The sequence below is a fragment of the Plecotus auritus genome, assembly GCF_963455305.1.
Source record: "Plecotus auritus genome assembly, chromosome: 7".
Lineage (NCBI taxonomy): Eukaryota > Metazoa > Chordata > Mammalia > Chiroptera > Vespertilionidae > Plecotus > Plecotus auritus.
The window spans coordinates 130,319,327-130,341,928 of record NC_137774.1 but is presented as its reverse complement, the minus strand read 5'-3'; the positions used below and the strand labels follow the sequence as shown (position 1 = coordinate 130,341,928).

At 37.3% G+C, this 22,602-nt stretch overlaps 1 protein-coding gene across 3 annotated transcripts in view; it reads left to right on the top strand.

Moving 5' to 3' along the window:
* Window positions 1-22,602, top strand: part of VCAN (versican) — a gene marked incomplete at its 5' end in the record, with an annotated part of 106,547 nt that overhangs the window by 81,465 nt on the left and 2,480 nt on the right. For all 3 annotated transcript variants that reach the window (XM_080679276.1, XM_080679278.1, XM_080679277.1), the window contains 2 exons: window positions 355-437; window positions 18,101-18,245. In XM_080679276.1, coding sequence (XP_080535402.1) covers window positions 355-437; window positions 18,101-18,245 — 228 coding nt within the window. The remainder of the gene's footprint in view (window positions 1-354; window positions 438-18,100; window positions 18,246-22,602) is intronic.

Here is a 22,602-nt window from a genome sequence, read left to right as displayed (position 1 = left end):
AATGCTCAACCACTGGGCACCCATGGCATAACTTAATAAAAAAAAAAATAAATAAATCAAAAGTTTCCATCATGAGTAAGGATGAAGAAAACCATTCAAATAATTATAAACTGCTAGAAAAATAATGTCTATGTTTGTTATTTTAATGTTTCACAATGTTTGCAAATTAGCTTTTTAGTTTAAAGCACATTGGGCAGAAGGACAAAAGATAGACTATGAACATTTTTTATGAATAACTGAACAAAAATCCAGCCAGAAAAGAGGATGCATGATTCATTCTGAAAATATTTTTATATGTTTCATCCATATATTGGGAAGGTAATAAAAATATCCATGTTACTTACCATCTTGCAGGTGTGGGCCATGACTACCAGTGGATAGGCCTCAATGACAAGATGTTTGAGCATGACTTCCGTTGGACTGATGGCAGCACACTGGTAAGCTGCTAATGAGAAGGATTCATAAGGACTTGGTACTATGTGCTGATTGCATTGTGTGGAGGGCCCCTTAAACTGAAGACCCGTTCAGTGACTTGCTCAGGGTCACTCAGTGAAATAGAGGGGAGTTAGAGTAGAGTTCCATGGGAATCAATCCAACCACCAGTCCTCCAATCACTGTGGCTCTCTTGATAAGAGGACTGGATCACCTTTCCATTGAGCTGGGAAGCCACATAATCAGAATTGCCTCAAGTCTGTGTTTCAGATAGTTATGTTGGCTTTGCATAGCTTCAAAATAAAAAGGGAAAGAATAACTGTAAAATAAAATGCCTTTAAAAGATACCTTTCTCTATTAAATAATTGCACTGGAAATCTGCTATAAGGCATGACTCATTTTTATCCAAGCAAAATGCCCTATTTTTTTTTCATCTTAAAAAAGATTTTTGAATGATGATCTTAGGAATTTCCTTCCATTCAAATTCTGCTGACTAATTATATGCTTTTTAGCTTTCTCTACGTCATAAAGAAAGGAGTGGTTTGGTTATACTGGCCACAGTCTTGAGTAGGCTGGAATAAGGTTCTTAAGTTAGGATTGGCAAAGCTGCTTTTTAGAAATAGTTCCAGTGTGGTTAGCTATACTAGTGGTTCTGGACCCTGGCTGTTAGAATCATCAGGAGAGTGTAATTAAACAACCAGTGCCTAGGCCTCTGCTCAAAGTCATTACAGCAGAACCTCTGATTCTAAAGTGCAGACAAACTTGGGACCCACTGGGCCAGACAGTAAATGTAAATTTAATTCTAATTTAGATAAATAAGAAGAAAAATTGAAAATAGTTGTTAAGCTCTTTCTTGGGTGTGAATCACTCAGCTGCTTATCGTTCATTCATTACCTGCCATTCATCTATATCTAAAGAGCTTGACAAAATGTAAAGTTCATTTTAGAACAAATGCCAGAGTAATCTCTGTTTTTGGAAATTGTACTCTGTTCAGGAAAGCTTCTTGGTGTCCTTGTGGATATACTCCTTAGTTCATCTGTGTCAATCTCTGTACTAAGCACTTTGAATTTGTTTTTGCCCCACAATAACCTCTAAGGGAGGCATTAGGTGTTTGACAGGTAAAGACAGGGAAAGTAAGTAGGCTGAGATATTTGCCCATAGTCACATTGCTAGTAAGTGGTGAAACCAGTATTTGAACTCAGACCTGTCTCCAAAGCCACAGACCTTTAGCAATCCTGCAATAAGGCTTGCCCTCTGTTTGTCATGACTCCTTATATTTAATCAACACTGTCATTCAAGTTCATAAGTAGGTTCTTTGGCAGGATTCAGAAATAATAGGGAAAGTAGATTGTTCATAAAACGTATTCCCAGTAAGATATATGAACCACACTTCTTGGGTCAGTTAGTCTTGTCTTCTTCTAATTGTCCTTGCTCAATGGTGTATCTGCAGTTTTTGCATCTGTATGTTTTCTTTTTGTTGTACCTAAGGGGATCAATTTGATCAATTAGATTATTAGCGGTTGGTATGACATAAGTCCTTATATATTAATTTTAATGGAAGAGAGACTTTTGTTTTTATTCATTTATAAGTGAATATAAAAATTAAAATGACATTTTTCTGTGTATTATAATAGTTAAAACTGTTTTCATAATTCTCTTAATGCAGATTATATAGTATAGGCATTTAATGTGTTTTCTCTTGGATGCATACTGCTTTCTTTGGGATAAACCGGGTTTATAGGATACCCACCAATGGGTCTTCCTCTCACAAACTTTCCTTTATAAATAGCCCAGTGAAAAGTGCAGGAAATTGTGAGCTCCCAACTATATTACAGAAGCCAGAATGCCAAGGACGCAGGTGGCCATTCAGGTTGGCCCTGCAGAGCCAGACCACATAGTCTCCCTGTATGTGCTGGCCCTAAGCCTAGAAGAGCTGCAGCTGGCTGGGTGAAGTGTATGTAAAGCCTGTCATTTGCAACATACATGCTCACCTGATTGGGCCAAGTCCCTGACTATGTGCAATCTCTCGTTGGTTACATAGAATTGATTTGTATGTCTGCATTCTTACCATTTTTGCATGTTACTTGGTGTTTATTCTGGTCTCTCCATTAGCAGTTCAGTTCTTCAAAGAAGTGTTTCTCTTGCTTGATTTTTATTTCTCCTGGTGTCCATGATAAGATGCTAGAAGTTCTGTGAGCTTGGTTAATGAGACTGAATGTGGACATAGCTGGCAGGCATGTAAGACCTGTAAAATATCTTAGGGAATTTATCTTCCCTGTCAGGTGCCAGTCCAGTGCACTTGGCTCATCAGATGCCATTATTCCACTTAGCCAAAGCAAGCCAACTTAACCATTTTTTTTTGTCTGTGTCCATTAATTTTCAGTGTATTGTGAAATGATCATTTTCATAGTCAGACAGTCCTAAACTTGGTAAATAAGCAATCATTGCACTTTGTCAAAAAATATTGATCTTTCCCGGGAATTTCCAGAGGAAGATAACCTACCATTGATAACTGTACATTGCAAACAGGAACCTTACTCTTAATTCACATTTTTTTAATTGAAAGCTAAGGGTGATGGAGAGCACACCAAGTGAGGGCCTTGGTTTGAAGAAGGCAGGAAATGAATTACACAGACAAGCAAAGTTTATCAAAGAAATGACACAGTAACTCCAGAAAAAAGTCTGACTGGCCCTCGGTTTCCTCTTAATTCATTCTTTGTATGAAATAGAAGTGTGGTAAGGAGTGTCCCTTAACTTTGAACATTTTGGAACAGAAAAGACCATCTGCCCAACAGCCTGTCTCCCTCCCATCTGACTGATCTCCGGCCCACTTTCTGCTTTTGAAACCACTCTTGCCTCCAAATCCCTTCCTTTCTGAGACAGGCTAGGTGTCTCTCACCCTCGTTTACAGTTCTTTCTACAGCCACCATCCCCTTAACGGGTTCCATATGTGCACAGGCCTCTGAATAAGATAGTTCTCCTTTGTTTCGCTGTTTACTCCAAGTGTCTTGCTTTTGAAAATACCCTTAATAGTAAACTCTTCATCGGAGAAAGCAGTATCTGCTTACCCTTGGAAATGGTGTTAACTTGACTGTGTGTAATTTTAAAGACTTTGTTTATGTTTTAGAGTGACTGATCCCCCTCCCCTCCCCCATTTTTTTGTTTGAAAGATTTATTATTGCTTATCCTTCTTGGGAGGTAGAGCAGTATTAAAACAAAAAGAACCTTTGATATTTACCGTATATTATCTTTGGTTACTCAGTCTAATATTCAGTAAAAACAAGTTTATATTAGGTCTCAATTTCAATAATTTCTTCTCTTAAAATAATTAAACTTTGCTTCCAATCAACATGCAGCATAATTATATCATATTTAACATACTTTACAGCTAGACTAAATTCAATTTACATGCTCAGACTAATTTAACAATGTTATTTGTCCAAGTTACCTAAATTGCCTATCTTCTTCAGATCCTGGTCAATTCACTACACATTATTGCCTCTATAATAGGATGTTGATATAATTAACAAAATGCAAAACTCTTGCTTTTGTTATATTTTAAACATCTTTTTAAAAATTATTTATTTGATGTGTTTTCCCAATAAATTTCACAAAAGAATACTCATGAATAAAATTGGTTCCAGGCTTCCTCTTGTGATTTCTATTGAGGTTATTTTCTCTTAACACATTTACATTTTCACTTTGTCACTTGGGTTTCTACTAAGTTATTTCTACCAGCAGTTATGTCTACTGCCAGTTATTCTTTAACTTGACTATTGATCTCTAACAGTGAAATGCCCCAAGTGCTTTGTTGGAAACCTTGACAAATAACCTCAATAATGAATTACTTTACTTGTCACCCAAGTAATGTCTTCAAAGACACTAATTAAACCATCCAAGTTAAATACACATTAAAGCTGGCAAAGTTAAACAAATATTTCTTATCTAGCTTCTATACTATTATCTGACTTTTAAGTTCTAGCCTTAACTAATTGTTAAATGAATGACTAGTCTGAAGTGTTTCCCCCCAGATCTGTTTTGCAGTGCCTGTGACCTTCCTTTCTCCTTGCTCTAAACTCTTGTTACTCCCTTCTTAAAATTCTTCAGTGTCTTCCTATTGCCTTCAGTAAAAGTTCTAATGATTAGCATGGCATACCAAGTCCATGCACTCCATCTGCCACTTCCTAAGCAGTCCCATTTCAAAGAATAAGCCAGCACCCCTCACTCCTGCTGGTCTTTGCACACACTTGCCCTATTGCGTAGAATGTCCATGCCCCTTGTTAAATTTTATTTAATAAGCATTTAAATACCTTGCTTAGCTAAAGGTCTTCTTCCAGGAAGCCTTCCGAGCTGGCTGTGACTAAATGCTCATCTTTGGTGTTCCTGCGGTTCCTTGTGCCTCTCCCCATCCTGCCGCAGACCCCTGTGGTGTGAATTTCCTGACACCGCGCTTTCTGAGGCAGAGATTAACTTTCATCTCTGTTGGTTCAACACCTAGCAGAGCTGCTGACAAAAATAGAGACCTAATAAATGTTTTTTGAATGGTAATCAATATCCATAAATTGTTCAACCAACTCACTGTTATCTTTTGAATCCTGAAATGACCAGTTAAGTCTTTTGGCTGAATCTCTTTGTGGTAATTCTTGCTTATCTAAATTAACTATTTTATTTGAAGTTGTACCAATATGAAAAACATTAAAACATAATAGGTAAAATTTCAAAATAGGGTGACAAGAAAACAAGGTTCCTCACAAACAGAAAGTTATAGCCAAGCAGAATGTGTCTTACAAAAGTTGTTAACGCAAAGGAAATAGGTGTTCCCACTGGAAATGATAGCAGTTGTGTCCATGGTTGCCCCAAGAATACATTTACAACAAGCTTTGGAAAGGAAAGATGGAAAGCAAACATTTCCACCGCGGCCCCTCTGCAGGTTTGACCAAGGATGAATTGTTGCCTAAGGTTGGACAGAGCTTCATTTATTCATTCACTGTCTGTGACTGTCCTTTTAAGCACAGACGTCAGGAAACACTATGGAAGCATTTTTACTTTCTAGCAAATTTATTTTTACAGCTTTCCTTGAACATAGACTACAGTGTGTCCATGGACAGCACAATCAGGGAGATATTGGAAACAGTTGGGTTCCCTAATCACACTACTTACCTCTTTAAAATCAACCCATGGACGGCAGAGATTGAAAGCTGTTACCATCCTGCTCCCCCCTATTTCTGACGCCCAGGAATGGGGCATCCAGGAGGGCAATTCCTTCCTCTCATCCCTTCACTGAGTTCCCCAGCACCTTCAAAGCTAACCCGTCACCACGGGAGACCCGATGCTTCAGTGGATCAGACACAGCGACTTGAAAGGAAAATGTCACCTTCAATAGCATTGTCCAGAGGTTCAGGATTGAATAGAACCGACAGCCCAGTTAGTTCCCTGTTTGAAATGCTGAGGAGCTTTAGGAACTTTTGATTTGTTTGGTTAAAAAAACCCACCGAATCCTGAATTTATTCTTCGACACTTTCTGCATCTCTTGCACATTTTCCCTTCAGTCATCTCACTTTGTTCGCACTTAAGCTGACCTCTGCAAGGCTGCTGGCTTGAGGGCTTCCTAGGAAATAGTCACGACTTCCTCCTCCTCACTCTCCCTGTCCATGCAGACCCCCTCTCCTCTGCACGTGTCTGAATCTCCTGTATTAGTAATCTTGAACAAGTTGCTAATTCACAGATCCGTCAATGTCTAGCCAATTTATCTTGTCCCTTGATACTTAGGATATAGATTACAAAATGCTAATGGATAGCCTTGCTACTTAAAAAAAAAAATCTGACTTTAAAATATTTCTAGAACATAACTGAATTTTTATTTCATTTAATAAGCATGGTCCAACATTGGCAAGCTGGCACACCTACGATTTGGGGCACCCACTTGCCCTACTGGATGGAGTTAATGTGTAAGAATAGCCAGATTGGTTGTGGGTTTGACTTTAAATCGAGTGCCTCTTCTTCTTTGATAAATAAACACATCAGTCTGTCAAGCAAAGTATTGTGAGAAAAACCAGCTTTGAAAAAGGTAGAAACAATAAAGAAATAGCCCTTAACCCAGGAAGAGACACTTAAAGGGGGCAGAGAAAAGGAGTAACAAATTGCAGGCTATAAACCATTGCTCTTTTTTGCAGGAATGGATCATCGTTATCCTTTATAAACACAGAGGCTTTGGCCTCCTCCCTCTCCCAGATGTCTTGGGCATTGAAAAGAGAATCAGGAGAATTAACTAATTCCTGGTGTGTTCTAAGCCTGTTTGTAGGTTTCTGCTTGTTTGAAAGGATTCCACATGCTTTAGCAGAACAATAATGCAAAACAAAACCCTCAAACCCCAAAACTTAAGTTTTTCTCTTGCCACCTGAAAATCTCAGAGGACTTTCTAGAAAGTATTTGCAGATGGATGTGTATCAGCTGTGGTGTGGGTTTTAGCTCCAAATGCCACTTCTCTGTGAACAAGTCATTCTGCATATCGACGTTAACTTAATTATGTCAAACCTCACAGGCTTCATTATATTAACCTAAAAGCCAAGGAAAACGTATGCCGTTTCCTCAGCCTTTAACACATTCCTCCTTAGTAGAACTCTCAGTCTCTTTTCTGCAGAAGACCGCCGAGCTCTTAATGACAGTTTTTCATTGTGTTGCAGCTCAGTTTGGTTTGAAACCAAGCACTGGTCCTTCTGATTCTACACGGGAAATATGATAGAGTAGTTCTGGAACACAAAACCTTCATCTCCACCTTGCCTTTCATTGAGTGCAGGTCGCTAGTGACGGGTCAAACACCGGAAGAACGACATTTACCCATCCCCAGAACATCATTTCCTAATTGAGAAGATTATAAGTAAATGATCAATGCATTGTCATTCCTTCTCACAGGTGCTCTTCCAGCATGCTCCCTTGAAACTTTAAAGTCACATACAGACATCAAAATTTCAGGGCTAATAAGGCTAAGGCAATGAATCGTCATCAACAAGGCAGAAGAAAAATGTTGAATGAGTTTTGGCAGTTTCAGTTGCATTTGGATCACTTAGCACTTCCTGACCGAAGACCTGTGCAAACTAGCCTGGGGTGAAGGAGCCACTGGCACCCACCCATTCAATGGTGGGGATTGAATGAATGCAAGTGGCTCGGAGGGGCTCTGCCTGGGGCCCTGTCTCCCAGTGGTCTCCCAGTGGGAGGAACTCACATCCTTTGGAAAACGCTGTTGATAATTACTGCCTTTGTAGGCCAGTGAGCTCACGCTATTACGCAAGATTAGTGCTGTCTGTACTCAAGAGCTGGCAGATAGGCTCTCCCACACAGGGATTTGCCAGCTAGGAAAATAATGGGCACACTGCCACTTTAACAACTATCAGGAGACCCCGAGTTCGTTTTTCTTCCCTTCAGCATATTCATGTTTGCAAGATCTGTCTCTAGGCTGCCAACCTAGGGCAGTGACACCAAAACAAATGTGTCTTTCTCTTTTGAAACAAAGCTGCTCTTTTCCTTTTGGTTGTTCAACTAAAAGACAACAGCAAAATCATAACCTCCCTTAAAACATAAATAAATAAGGACCCAGACCAGAGTAACCTTAAGCAACTACCAGGATCAGTAGAGGGTCTATCTCTACCTTGCAGGGAGGTCATTTGCCCCAAACAAGTTAAATAAAACAAAGTTTAATGTACCCTCCACAGACTGCAAACAAACGTCTATTGTGTCCCACAGCTATCTAGGGGGCGGGGGCGGGGGTGTGTGTGTGGGAAGGGCATTTTAAAGTTCCCAAATGTTTTGATTTCTGTAATAAGTACTCCCCCGAGCTTTCTTTCAGATAAACGTTTGACCTGTGTTCTGAAAGGCTGGCGGGGGGAACCCAGTGTGGTCATTCTGAGTTCCTTATTTAGGGAAGAGGTGGGTCCTTATCAGCGTGCGTTTCAAACGAGTAAGCTGGCCTCTTGGCAAAGTGTTTTTTCTTTGGAGTTTGCTTTTATACTTTGGTGGTTATCTGCTTCCCCTGGCATGGACTGCACTGGATGTCATTGGTAGCCGTGGAAGCACAGGTGATAGGAGTTTGCACACAGGAGAAGCCAGCTTGTTACAGTACAGGTGTCATGTTTTTACAGCTACTCCAGATAAGTGTGTACCTAAAGCCAAATGAAATGTGAATCGCACTGCCGACATTCATTGGTGTGCAGAGGCGTTTATGGCCTGCCCAGTTCTAAGGATCTTATTTAGGGGGATACTATAGATTTGGCTTTGCTTCTGATACGATTTCACCGTTGATGTACACCATGGATACTTTAAAAAGGCCAAATGCAGAAAAATAAACTGTTGTAGATGAACATTTTAGTCAAATAGAAAATTCTGATTCTGGCTACGATGGCCTGGAACAGAATGGAATGCAATCAGGTTGGCAAATAGGATCTGGCTGAGACCCCTCTTCCAGCAAAGTGTTTCCTTCATGCTTTCCCTCACAAAACTGAGAGGACATATCGCAGATGATCCTTTAATCTTTCTTTGCCACATGGAGTAAATGAACATGATTTCTGGGACTGTATTCTAAATTCTGTTTTGTTAACAGTGAGTTGGTAACTCACAATAGATTGATGGATGGCTATCCCCACCTAGTGGCCATCTTGTATTTTGCGTTTCAAAATTTCACATTCCCCCGACCGCCAACTAAATCTATACAGGAATGATAGTCTCTGTGAATTAAGTTCTGAGAGCTTTGAGTTTAAAAATTCTAGCACAGATTGCTTGATATTGTAAACTTGAAAGTTAAGTGTAAAAAATATGATTTTTCAAGTGCAGCATGAAGCAAACACAGGGAGTCACGTGCTTAGTAAAATCCTAGCAACTGAGGCAAATATTAGCACTAGTCTTCCCAGTATCTCCACTTTATACACAATAATAAACCAGTGGAAGTTTTCCTTGGCTAGTTACCTTGGTATGTGAACCTAGAGTACTATTTTGGTTTTCTTATGAAAATGTTTTACAATGAATTAAATTAGTAGTGTTTGTGGGGAGGCCGAGTAGGTGAAAATTGTGACTGGACAGTTCATGAAAAACAACAACACATACCCAAATTCTTACTTGATGCTTTAGTAAATTCTCCCCCAAATTACAATAATATATTATGTCATGGAATAACTTCCCTGAGCAAATGTCAAGAATGTTTTCTGTGGCATGTGTGTGATTAATTGTTCAAATGTGCTTGACCGTATTCATAATAGTTCTAAAATATAGTCTTTAACTGGCCATCAAAGGTTATCTAAATTATAGTGAATTTTAAAGAGTAAAAGGTGACTCCCTCTCAGCTGAAAAACTATATCTAAATATGCTTAGGATAGGTAGGTGATACATAGGCAGATGGAGTAGACCTTGGCAGCTGCAGGTTCAAGACTTGCAGTTTCAGTTATATATTAGAGCCCCTGAAGAGCTACAATATGAGATGATTTGTACCTTTTGCTCAGGCTGGAACCCAATGGCTGGTTAATGTGTAAGAATTGTTTGATTAGCTATCAAGTCTGTCTAATGCACAGCTTAGTTTTCCCATCTCAAGGGCTCTGTTGCAGTCTGCTATGCTCACCATTTAACCATTTGCATATTCTCTATTGTATTTATGGTGGGAACTTATCTACTACACAGGTTGTGTATGTGTTAGTGTGTGTGTGTGTGTGTGTGTGTGTGTGTGAGAGAGAGAGAGAGAGAGAGAGAGAGAGAATGGTAAACCTTAAATTTATGACACACAAAAAGATGACCTTTAATTTTATCTAGTGTCTGTTAAAACTCTTTTTTCCTTTTAGTAGAGGAAAAGAAATCAAGAGATTCTTAACAGAATGTCTCTTTAGAAGAACTAGTTAGTGCCCACTGATTATTCCGTACTAGAGGCCTGGTGCACAAAATTCATGCACTGGGGGGGTGGGGGGAGTGATCCCTCAGCCCGGCCTGCACCCTCTCACAGTCCAGGACCCCTCCGGGGATGTAGGAGTGTGCCAAATGGCATGCGGCCAGGAGGGAGCCTGAATTGGGGCTGGGCACCGCTTGCACTCATCCTGGCCCCGCTGCGCCTGCTGCTGCAGAGTCGGGAGAGGCTCCCGCCATGGCAGCTGCGCTCACCAGCTGTGAGCCCAGCTTCTGGCTGAGCGGCACTCCACCTGTGGGAGTGCACTGACCACCAGGGGGCAGCTCCTGCGTTGAGCATCTGCTCCCTGGTGGTCAGTGCACATCATAGCAACCAGTTGTTCCAGTCATTCCACTGTAACAGTCACTAAGGCTTTTATTATATAGGCTAGAGGCCCAGTGCACAAATTCATCCACCAGTGGGGTCCCTCGGCCTGGCCTGCAGGAACAGGCCGAAACTGGCTCTCCGACATCCCCTAAGGGGTCCTGGATTGTAAGAGGGTGCAGGCCAGGCTGAGGGACCCCACCGATGTATGATCAGGGTTGGGGAGGGACGCGGGAGGTTGGCCAGCTGGGGAGGGACCACAGGAGAGCTCCAGGGCATGTCTGGCCCGTCTCGCTCAGTCCCAATCATCCAGACCCCAGCAGCAAACTAACCTACCAGTTGGAGCATCTGCCTCCTGGTGGTCAGTGCAAGTCATAGCAACAGGTCGACAGGTCGACTGTCTGACCCTGGTGGTCAGTGCAGGCCATAACGAGCGATTGAGCGACCTTTAGCATATTATTAGCATATTATGCTTTGATTGGTTGAACGGCCAACCGGTCAATGGAACACGTAGCATATTAGGCTTTTATTATATAGGATAGTTATTTGATCAAGTTAAGAAGTGATAAAAATTGCAATGAAAAGGATGAAATGGGTCAAATATTATAAGGAAGGACTAATTATTAAGTTTGGATAGCAAACTTCTTAGCTTTAAGATGCTGATAAAAGGAATTTAAAAATAAGACTATTTAATGTTCTGGGAATTCTTTCTCTGGTAGAGGTTGAAGCATGACCTTGTATCTTCATGGTTTTGAATTGACATTCTTTTTCAAAGACTTAAAAATTTTTTTTATCTTTATTGTTAAAAGTATTACAGATGTCACCCTCCCTCCCCACATCCTCATTGATCCCTTCACCCAACTCAGTCCCAACCCCAGGCCTTCCTCCCACTGTTCTCTGTCCATAGGCTATGCATATATACATATAAATTCTTTGGTTAATCTTTTTCCACTTCCCCACCCCCGCCCTCTGAAATACATCTGTCTGTTGCATGCTTCAATATCTCTGGATCTTTTTTGTTCATCAGGGATTTTTGTTGTTTGTTTGTTTTTTCTTGGTTCATTAGATTCCACAAAAAGTGAGATCATGAGTTACTTGTCTTTCTCTGACTGGCTTATTTCGCTTAGCATAATACTTTGCAAAGACTTTTAAAAAAATCTTTATGTGGAAAAGTGAGCACTGTTTTGGGATGTTGCATGGATGGATAAGAATAAGCCATTCTATGCTTTAAGAACCTTCCTTGCTTCAACCTTTCATTTTCACCACCCAGCTGTTTGCATATTTCCTTATAAATCAATTTGCTTATATCTGTATCACCTAAAGGAGCCGCTGGGATGTGACTGTCACAGCAGTAACTGACTGATACTGGTCAGTCATGTTTCCTTTAACTGAAAGCAGAGCTCAAAACTGAACCCAAACAAACTCTTTTTTTTTTTTTTTTTTTGTTTAAAGCAAAGCAAAGCAAAACTCCTGTTTTATTTCTAAGTCTTGAATGTTTCTGAAATAATGTTTTCTTAACTGTATGAAAAGGCAGTTATCTATTGCTGCATAAGGAAAAGGTCAATTAGTTACTTTACATTTTATCATCAGTTTGTGTTGTTCATACTCGTAATGCTAGTTATCTGTGGTGAGTTGGGGCCATTGATCATGGCCTTGGGATGTGTATTTTAAAGATAAAAGATGTCTGGTATCTCTGCATCACAGCGGGGACTCCTAGTCACGATATAATCTGAGATTCACCTTGAAAAGATGTAAACCTGTCTGACTTTAGTAGGTTGCCCATAACTTTCAAAAACAGAGACCCCACCCCTACACACACTTTTCCTGTAGTATGTTTATTGAATCATGTTGGAGACTTGTGAAGAGCTATGAAGGAGAGAATAGCTATTTTGCTATTCTGCTTGAGAAAAATTAGTAAATTTCCTGTGAGATCTGTGGAACTAGCCACTCTCTGAGAGTGAAGAATGTGGCTGGCAGGGAAGTGCTGTGTGCTCCCGTAGACCTACACAGTAACTCTTCACTCTTATATCAATGTAAAGACAGAAATACATTTTTGACAATAAAATATGGATTATTTGGAGTAACCTAAGCATTTATAAAGTTTAATAGATTTTGATGAATAACTTCAGTCTACTCTGAGTTTTTCTCAGTATTAGGAATGGCTCAAAATGGGTTTTCTGGTTTATGGAGACAATTTTCATGTGAGAAAACTGTACTTAGATGTTCAATTTTGGCTAGTTTTTTTTTTTTTTTTAGTCATTTTATACTTTTGGCAGCTGACTTACTTGAATCCAATTGTGGGGGAAAGGAGAGAGAGAAAACAATAACTGAGAAGTTACTAAATACAATTTGAAATGATTGTCTCTTTTGCCACTTTTTTTTAGAGGTAGAAAATGGTGGTCATTTAATTGGAACTCTAAAGAAAAGTAACTTTATCACATATTGCCTCATAATAAGACACTAGTTTGTCATAGAATATGTAGAAAATGTTCCATCTTAGCTGGCTTTTCTCTAATCAGCTATTTGAGTTTCATGCCATAGTTTTCTCTGCCATCAGAAGAAAGTGGAGATGGAAAGTAATTTAGGGTCCTCTTTCTGGTGTTGTATTGATCTAATCCTGGTCTCTGGGGGAGATGGCAAGAGTTTGGGGTTCCGGGTGGGGAACATGAGTCTCTGAGACACAGACAAACAGAGGGAGAGTCTGATCAGCATTTATTTTTTCAACGAAGTTAAAATGAATTCTCCCCAAATCATGCTAGTTTTCTGGAATAATTCTTAGTTTGCCCATCCAGCCCTAGAAGAGGGTTGATCCAGGCTAAATCACCCAGGATGTATGCTTATAATCCCAAGTGAAGGCGGAAAACATCCATATTGGAGTGGTGAATTTTTCTCTGTCATTCCAAGAATCTTTATTTCTCTGTGCATGAAGCCCTGTGTGTGTAAAAGAGGCTCTATTACATTCTTCTAACTCAGAACTGCTTTCCTGAGGAGAGATCACTCCCTCACATTTAACTGTTGTGAAAACACACATACACACACTCTCTCTCTCACACACACACTCACACACACACACACACATTATTAAACCTAAAGTCAAAATTTATTTTTTTTTTGTACTCTTTCTCCCTGCAAGCGATGTTAAATAAGGCTGTAAAGCATTTATGAGGGAACAAAGAAAGTTGTTCAGAAAACTGGAGTTTCCTTTGCTAACTCCGTTTGGCAATAACATGGAGCAGAAATCAAAGCATCCCAGCCAAAATAAATCCGCACAATGGAGCTGTCAGATATGAGGTAATAGTGTGACATGCTTGTGGGTATCAGACATTCTTGTAAAAACCACAGACCTAAAATTTGGTCCTGCACCATTAAGCCACAGCGCTGCCAAGCAACAGCACAGAACATACGTTTTAAGTCACTGTTGCAAGCCAAATGTAATTCCCACCAAAAACAATTACATCTTTTATCAGAGGTCTGAGTCTGGGCAGCGTGCACCCTGAGAATCTGAACCTCATTTCAGTGTGAAAATGAGATGGTTGTTGTTCAGATCAGGAGGAAATGTCAGCTGCAAAACCCAGGGCCGCCAGTGACTGTACCTTGAAGTGATACTTGTTGAGGTTAGATTGAAAAAGAGTTAGCTAAGAAACCCATCAGCCCTTTCTGATAGCTGCAGAGATTCTTTTACAACGCTCATTTTTAATGATTAGGAAAATAACTCACGCTCACTCTAGGGAAGTTGGAAAGTATGTAAGGATACAAAAAAATAAAATATAATTTCAATCTCAGATCACCCAGATATAAACTTTATAACATCTTACGGCATTTCCTTTTGGCCTTTTACACACACACACACACACACACACACACACACACACACAGCTGTAAAATTGGGATCATTGTATGTTTTTAGAGTTTTTCTTTTGAATTTTAACTTAACACTTTAGCATATCCCATTCCTTTATATATTCTTCAAGGATAGGATATTTAATGGTTATACAATATTCCATTTGTCTGGATATACCCCAATTTATTGAATATGTGTTCACTCTACAGGTTGTTTCCCATTTACTGGTAGTATAAATAGTATTTTAGGTAAAGTGTTGTTCAGCTAAAATTACTTTAGGATGGAATTTTAGAAGTGGAATTATGGGGCCCAAGGGTAGGAACTCGTGGAGGCTCTTCATATGGATTGCCAGCTCTTTTCCAGAGAAGTTATTTACTTCCACCAGTTGTATCTATGATTGCCTGTCTCGCCCATTATTAGCCAGCAGCAAGCAACACCTTCGATTCGGGGTAGGTGTAGATAGGGGAGAATGCAACACACTCTGTGGTTCATTATTTATAAGTGTCAGGTTATTTATTAAACAACACGAGTATATGTCCAGCATAGTTCTTGGCACCGAGGGTATAGTATTAAATAAAAGAACCCTAAATTCCTGTCCTCAATGAGCTTATAATCTACTAGTGAGAAAAAATAAGATAAATGAGTTAATCATGAGTTAATCAATTAGACGATAAGTTTTATGAAGAAAAATAAAGCAAGAAAGGGAGATGGGCAGTGTGGGTAGGTAGGGAAAAGGAAGGGGAAGCATTGTGCAGATACTATTGGGATTTTGTACATTTTCCACCTCTGAGGACATTTTCTGGTTGCTTTTAAGAGGTTTGTTAAAAGTAAGCTAGAAAGTATAGAGCTCCAAAATCCAAAGTAAATATTTAAGAAGGTCTGGAATCTTTGATCATAAAAGGTATTAAACATAGATTTTTGTTATTTTTAGGACATTTCAATTGTTTTGTTTATTATTTTTATCCTACCCTAATTAATCTGTTAAAGACAAATTAGTTATACATCAGCAACAGACTGAATATGACTTTTGTATCTCTTCTTTGTTGCTCCTTGTCTATTATTTATTAAAGGAGAGTAGGGGGAAGAAGGGTTGTTGGGTGGAGGGTGAAAGATAATAAGGGAAGGGAAGTACGCAAAGAAAAGGAAAATAAGTAAATCATTAGAAACCCAGTTCAGAACAAAGGTCTGTTCCTGGTCCAAGGGAGACCGGCCAGTCAGAGTACTTTGGTGAATTTGGCCTGAGCTTCCTACTCAGGGGCATCGGGGAGAGTACTCAGGGTTTGATGAAGTCTACTAGAGTTGGATATAAATCCATCTAATTTCTGGATTTTGATTTCCACCAGAGAAATAAAAAACAACCTTCATTCTGTGAGAAAAATAACAAAACAATATATTAAGACTCCCTTGGTTATTTGCTATTTAATCACTTTCAAAAAGACTCTTTTAAAAATCAATCAATGAATCAAGCCAAAATTTCTAGTCTCCTATCTTAATTTTGGCATGACTCAGGAGGACTTTAAAGCAAAGCTAAGCAAAGAAATGGAAGGAAAAGTAGATCTCTTAATCTTTGAGGTTTTCAAAGTTTAGTTTTCTTACTAATTCTTTTATCAAAGATTTAGCTTTATAGCGTATTTGAAAGTTTTAAAAACCACACCTTTTTTCTGAGAAGAAATAAAAAGTATAGGTATTCTCTAGTACATTTATGCATTTTTAAAACATATAAACATAGCCATGGTGCTGTTGGGAGTAAATAATAGCACCATTTTTTTTGCACGTTCTGAATCGAGAACAATTGCCTTAATTCTTAGGTACAGTTCTTTCTTCTCTGACTTTAACTTTCTCAAATAATATCTGTTAACTGATTGTTTCAGATCACAGACTTATTTCACTTAAATTTCATTCCAGGAAAGGCTAACAGATCTGTAGTCCCAGAAAAGATAGTCATGTGAGCCACTGTTACATAAAGCTACTTCTACCATAGGAAGGAAGTTTGCCGACAGTCTTGTTAGCATTAGATTTGTGTTAAACCACAGTAGTCAAAGCATAGTGGGAAAGTGATACTTAAGTTGAGTGAGAAAGACATTGAACAAACAAAATTGTCCCATTCCACATTCTAGTTAGGAGACTCAGGACTAGCAAAGTAAACTCTTATTTTTAGTTCAATAATATTTTCATCTCATCAATGCTTGTTATTTTTGGATAGGGATAAGGGCTGTGTTTTTCATATAATTATTGGTTGATATGGAGGCAGTATTTTAAAGTAACAAAGAATTGAACATAAACCAAAGAGTCCTAGGTGCTTAATATCTATACGGTTGAAATTACTCCCAATCCTGTTAGATCTTTGAAAGAGATAATGCATAGCAAGTATCTAGAACAGGGCTTCATTCATCACAGGTGCTGAATAAATGGCATTTATTATGATGATCAAGGCAAAATATATTTCCAGTTATATATCATTGCTCAGAATGGGCAATCGATAGATACCATCTAAAGATAGAGATATAAAGGTACCAGTAGAAAAACATCAAATCAATAAAATTATTTTCAATTAGTTTCTGAACCTATATTATACAAAAAACCCCAAATATATTTATAGCAAGATATATTTATTTTTTAAAATATATTTTTGTATTGATTTCAGAGAGGAAGAGAGAGGGAGAGAGATGGAAACATCAAAGATGAGAGAAAATTATTGATTGGCTGCTTCCTACACACCCCACACGGGGGATCAGATTGAGTCTACAATCTGATCGGGCAATCAAACTAAGACCTCCTGGTTCATAGGTCGATGCTTAACCACTGAGCCACTCCGGTCAGGCATATAGCAAGATACATTTTTAAATGCTTATCTTGTCAACATGTATACATGTGATAAATGTTTCCTATTAAGAGAAAAACAACTTTCAGATTAGATCATAAAGCAAAACTCAACTGTATGGTGCACATAAAATCACATCTAAAACAGAGTAACTCAGAAAGTTTGAATATAAAATGATGTGTACCGGTATAGCAGGTAAATACATAAAATATATACACCAAATGTCTCAATCTTTAACCAAATAAATGAATTTGGATAAAATAATCATTTTTTAAAAAGACAAAGAAAGGTACTTTATAGTGGTAACATAGAAAAGAGAGAATACAAATTGGACTATACTATAATCACAATCATAGAAATTCTATGTGCACATAAAGGTAGAGGGAAACGATGGATCAGAGGGATGAGATTATGATCTTTTTATTTGTTCCACTTTCATTAATGCTGCTATAATTAACAACAATAATAACATGATTAAGTTATTAAATTGAGCACTGATTATATATTTAGAAATGTAGAATAAAATTCCTCAGCTATATCTCATTGCCAAAGGAAAAATACATAATTGTTGAAGAGAGGCATTAAGATACATACATATATTATCCATTCAAGTATAAAAGTCTTTTTCTTTACCACCAAAATCATTTTAGCTAGATGGTTAAATTGAAACTGTTTAGTCCATTCTAATTTGATTGTGATTCAATGCCACTGTCATGCTTGTAATATACTACTATCAAGTAGTCATTTTCTCCCTCCACTTTTGCAGCAATATGAGAACTGGAGGCCCAACCAGCCAGACAGCTTCTTTTCTGCTGGCGAAGACTGTGTTGTCATCATTTGGCATGAGAACGGCGAATGGAATGATGTTCCCTGCAATTACCATCTCACCTATACTTGCAAGAAAGGAACAGGTAATCATTACCTCATTAATAATGTCTACTTAATTCACCTTTTCATTATTAGGTAAACTCAGGAAGACTAAGCTTCCTTCTTTAAGATACGAACTGGATATGTCATGTGCATCATCTCTTGTTGCTCTGGAATATTTAATTCTTGCCATGCAATTGAAAAGTTTGTTTTCTGTAATGTTGACACCATAGATTTCAGGTGCTTAAGATAACAATGTTGTATTTATGCAGAAAAATTACCTCCAAGTATCTTTAAAAACACAAATACAAAAATCAGTCAACACAAGGGTTGAAGACCTGTTTATTTTGATGAAGAAACCATTAAAAAATTGGTTGTCAACATTTCAAAATTGGGAGATGTCATAAAATATTATAGATTTTTTTACTTAAAGGAAAAGAACAACTGGTACCCATTTGACCCTTTCAAATTTGTCCATAGTTTGAAGCATTGGAGCTGAAAACCTCTGCTCTCCTCAGTGGGGGCCGTGGTCTTCAGTTCATTGCACTCCTTACTCAGGCCTCCCTGTTTTTAAATGCCTGGTCTCTGTAGACTTTGAGTTTTTTAATCATTTCCTTAGAAGCTTGTTGTATGCTTATAAACCATGAAATAGTTGAATGTCCTCAAGATGCAATCAAGTAAAAGCAGTTGTAATATAAGTCCCATAATGAGGAGAATTGCTTAGTTGACATTAAACAGATAAAGTTAAGAATGCTGATTTTTAAAAAATGTGTTGTGTTTATCACTGACCAGTATGTTTGAATTTCTAAGGCATTCTGTACAGACTTCTTCCTTAAACAAATAGGAATTCCATAAACATTTTTAACCTGTTTGCAATGGTGTTAAAGCATGAATATTTAGTCTCTAGAGCTAGACCTCAAGTAAGAGTTCAAAGTACAAATGCAAAATATAAAATCCATTTGATTTTTTAAAATATAAAAATAATAAAACTACAAATTCACACTGTGTAAATATTTTAGAAAACTTCAAAAATGAGAAATGCTATTAGAACAAAGAGAACATGAAGATACACAAAGCTCAGATAAAACTCAACCGTTATTTGTGATTACTTTGCTCTTCTCTGATCTAAAGTAGAATTTATTGTGAATATCCTTTCTACATGAGCTGCTTTCCTGACTTTGTGCATTACCTCAGCATGTCTGCAATGAGACTTGTGAAAATAGCAGATCAAGTGTCTGTTTTCCCTGCTTGTAATGTAAGAAGTCTTTAATGAACTGTTTGTCTTCATCCAAATGTCATGTTTGCATTCTCCGATCTCCAAATGGCCCCTGGAGTCATGCTTTTCATTTTATGATGCTAACATTCTGATATTTGCTATGTTAATTTTTCCTGTGGCAAGGTTCCCCAACACCAGCACTATTGACATTTTGGGTCCAATAATTCTTAGTTGTGAGGGGCTGTCCTGGGCATTGCAGAATGTTGGGCATCTTCTCTGCCTTCTACGCACTGAAGGTCAGTAGCATTCTCTCCACTGCACGACCCTCTCCTCTGCTTTGTGACAACTAAAAATGCCTCTAGAAATTGCAACCGTCCCTGTGAAGGGAGAGGAAGAAAATGACTCCAGGTTAGAACCACTGTCCTATAAACTAAAAAGGATTCACAAAACCAGCATCACCATTTACATTTCCCAATGGGGAAAGAGATTCATAAAATGTTGGCTCTACCTCATTAAAGGAGAAAACAAAATGATCTTTGTGTTTTATCTCCCTATTGTTTGGTTTTTATTTATGTGGATTTAATTCTTTGTTAATTAGTACTCTGGGGAATTATGTGAATTTTATAAATGTCTATAGACTTTTATAAAAACATACTCATTTCTCCTTTCAGATAATTTAGGCTTCTTAAAACATACAGACCAAAATAGTTCTAGTTTCAATTAAATACCCGTAAAGGAGGATTATAATATATACACAAGGCATATGTATATTTAAAAGAACACTTCAGTGAATACTATCCACAGTTCTCTGGAGATCCTGTAGCATCTTCCAGTCCTATCTATTTTCTTCCCAATTCCAACCATCGATGATGACTTAGTTCCTTATTTTTATCTTTAGCATTACCACATATGTTTGTATGTGTAAACAACATATTATTTAGTTTTACAAATTTTTAAAATTTATATAAGTGAAATCATACTGTATGTATTTTGTGCCTTGCTTTTTTTTTGGTTCAGTATTATGTTTGTGATATTTATCCATGTTGATGCATGTAGCTGTATTTCTTCATTTTTGCTGCTGTATGGTATTTCATTGTATGACTATATAACATTGTATTTATCATTTCTCCTGTCAGTGGACATTTGGGCTATAGTAAGTATTTTTTGCTATTGTAAGCAATGTTTCTATGGACATTTTTGAACTTGTTCCTGGTAGACTTTTGTGAGCTTTCATAGGGTATTTTTCCAGGAGTGAAGTGCAGAGTCATAGGATATATGTACCGTAAAATTTACTAGAAAACAGCCAAATTATTTTCCAAAGTGGTTGTACCAGCTTGCACTCCCACCAGCAAAGTGTGAAGGTCTGTTACTCCACATCTTCGCCAACATTTGGTATTTTTGGACTTTGAAATTTTTGCCAGTCTGGTGGGTATAAAATGTTATTTCTTGTGATTTTAATTTGTATTTTCTTGGATACTTTTCCCTTAATATTGTTTCATACACTTATAGGTTATTCATGGATTTTCTTCTGTAAAGTTTCTGTTCATGTCTTTTACTTATTTTTTTAAAAATCAGTTGCTTCTCTTTTATATATTGATTTGTAGGAGTTCTTTTTATATTATGATTACGAATATCTTGACAATTAGATATTTTGAAAATATCTTCTCCCAGTTAATAGCTTGTCTTTACTCTTACCCTATGCCATTTTTTGATGAACAGAATTCTTCAATTAATTACATTTTCCTTTATGGTTTAAACCATTTTTCATCTCAAGAAATCTTTACTACCCTAAAATCACAAAGATATTCTATGTTGTTTTCTAAATGTTTTATAGTTTCATGTTTTATATTTATATATTTAAGCCATCTAGAATTGATTTTCCTTGTATTCTCCGAGGTAAGGAACCAAGTAAACTTTTTCCATATAAATACCCAATTGTCCAAATGCAAAAGCTACTTTTCCTCACTGCTTTGCCATGTTGCTTCTGTCAAATATCATGCATATATGTGTGGATCTACTTCTGGTCTATCTGCTGTCCTTGCCAGTACCATACTCACTGAACTATTTTAGCTTTCATATAAGTATTCATATATAACTAGTTTTTGAAGAAATCTCTACATTACTTTCCCCATAATTATAAAGATAACTTCTAATTTGTCAACATAGCACCGAATTAAGTATAATGAACTATCTAGTTCATAACTTTTAACCTTCTATGTCAGTTTGGTCTCATTCTATCTGATAGTATCTGGACCTGGGTACAGGGTTTTCATAGTATAACAAAAGAAGTGCAGGTATCCAGATTGAGTTATCACTGAACCACATACACTGTGTAGTTTATTAATTGAAAACGATCTGTTATTATAGAAATCTCTGCTTTAGGAATTTGTGAAGATAAAATACATGTACAAATATTTCTAATTTCTTAGTTTTATATATAGTATGATTTTATAATCTATTTTTAGGTTATGTCTATCTGAGTGACAAGTCTTATGTGAGTGAAAAGAGATGCTTGGATTGTGTTTCATTAAAGACAACTTTTTTTGCTAATTACAAATGTTAATTTTTAAAGCATGTCATTTAGAACAAGTATACCAATGTTGAATAAAACTTTAAGTTCAAATTCAGTTGAATCAATTTGCCCAGCCTCTTGAATTTCTAGATTGTAAGGTTTCTTTTACTTTTGTTTCTTTTTTTATTATTTACTATTGCTAAGTGTGTTGATATTTAGAATTTTTATTGTAAATTAAAAATTATAAATTTTCCAAAATTTAATCTTCATTACCCTTCTCAATAATTTAAATTTTAAGATAATTACAAAACCGAGCATGAATATTAAGTCCTGACTTTCCCTTTGTCTCATAGAGAAGTCAAAAAAGAGTAACTAGAACCAGAGATATTTTATTGATACTTAAGAGTCCATATTTGGCCATGTTTTACCCATATTTTGAAACTATGATGTTATTTTAGATTTTAAGTATTTTCAGGGAAGTGACAGTAATAGTTAATTGTCACAAATTCATCATTTTTCCAAGTGAAGATGGGGAGTAAATAAAAACTTTGGGATAGTGATGAAGACAATACCATTTGGCCACATGAAACTGGTACTTTTTAATTGGGAATTTTTCCAGAAAAGTGACCATTTAGCCGTATGGTTCTTTAATAAAATGCAATCCAAGATGACA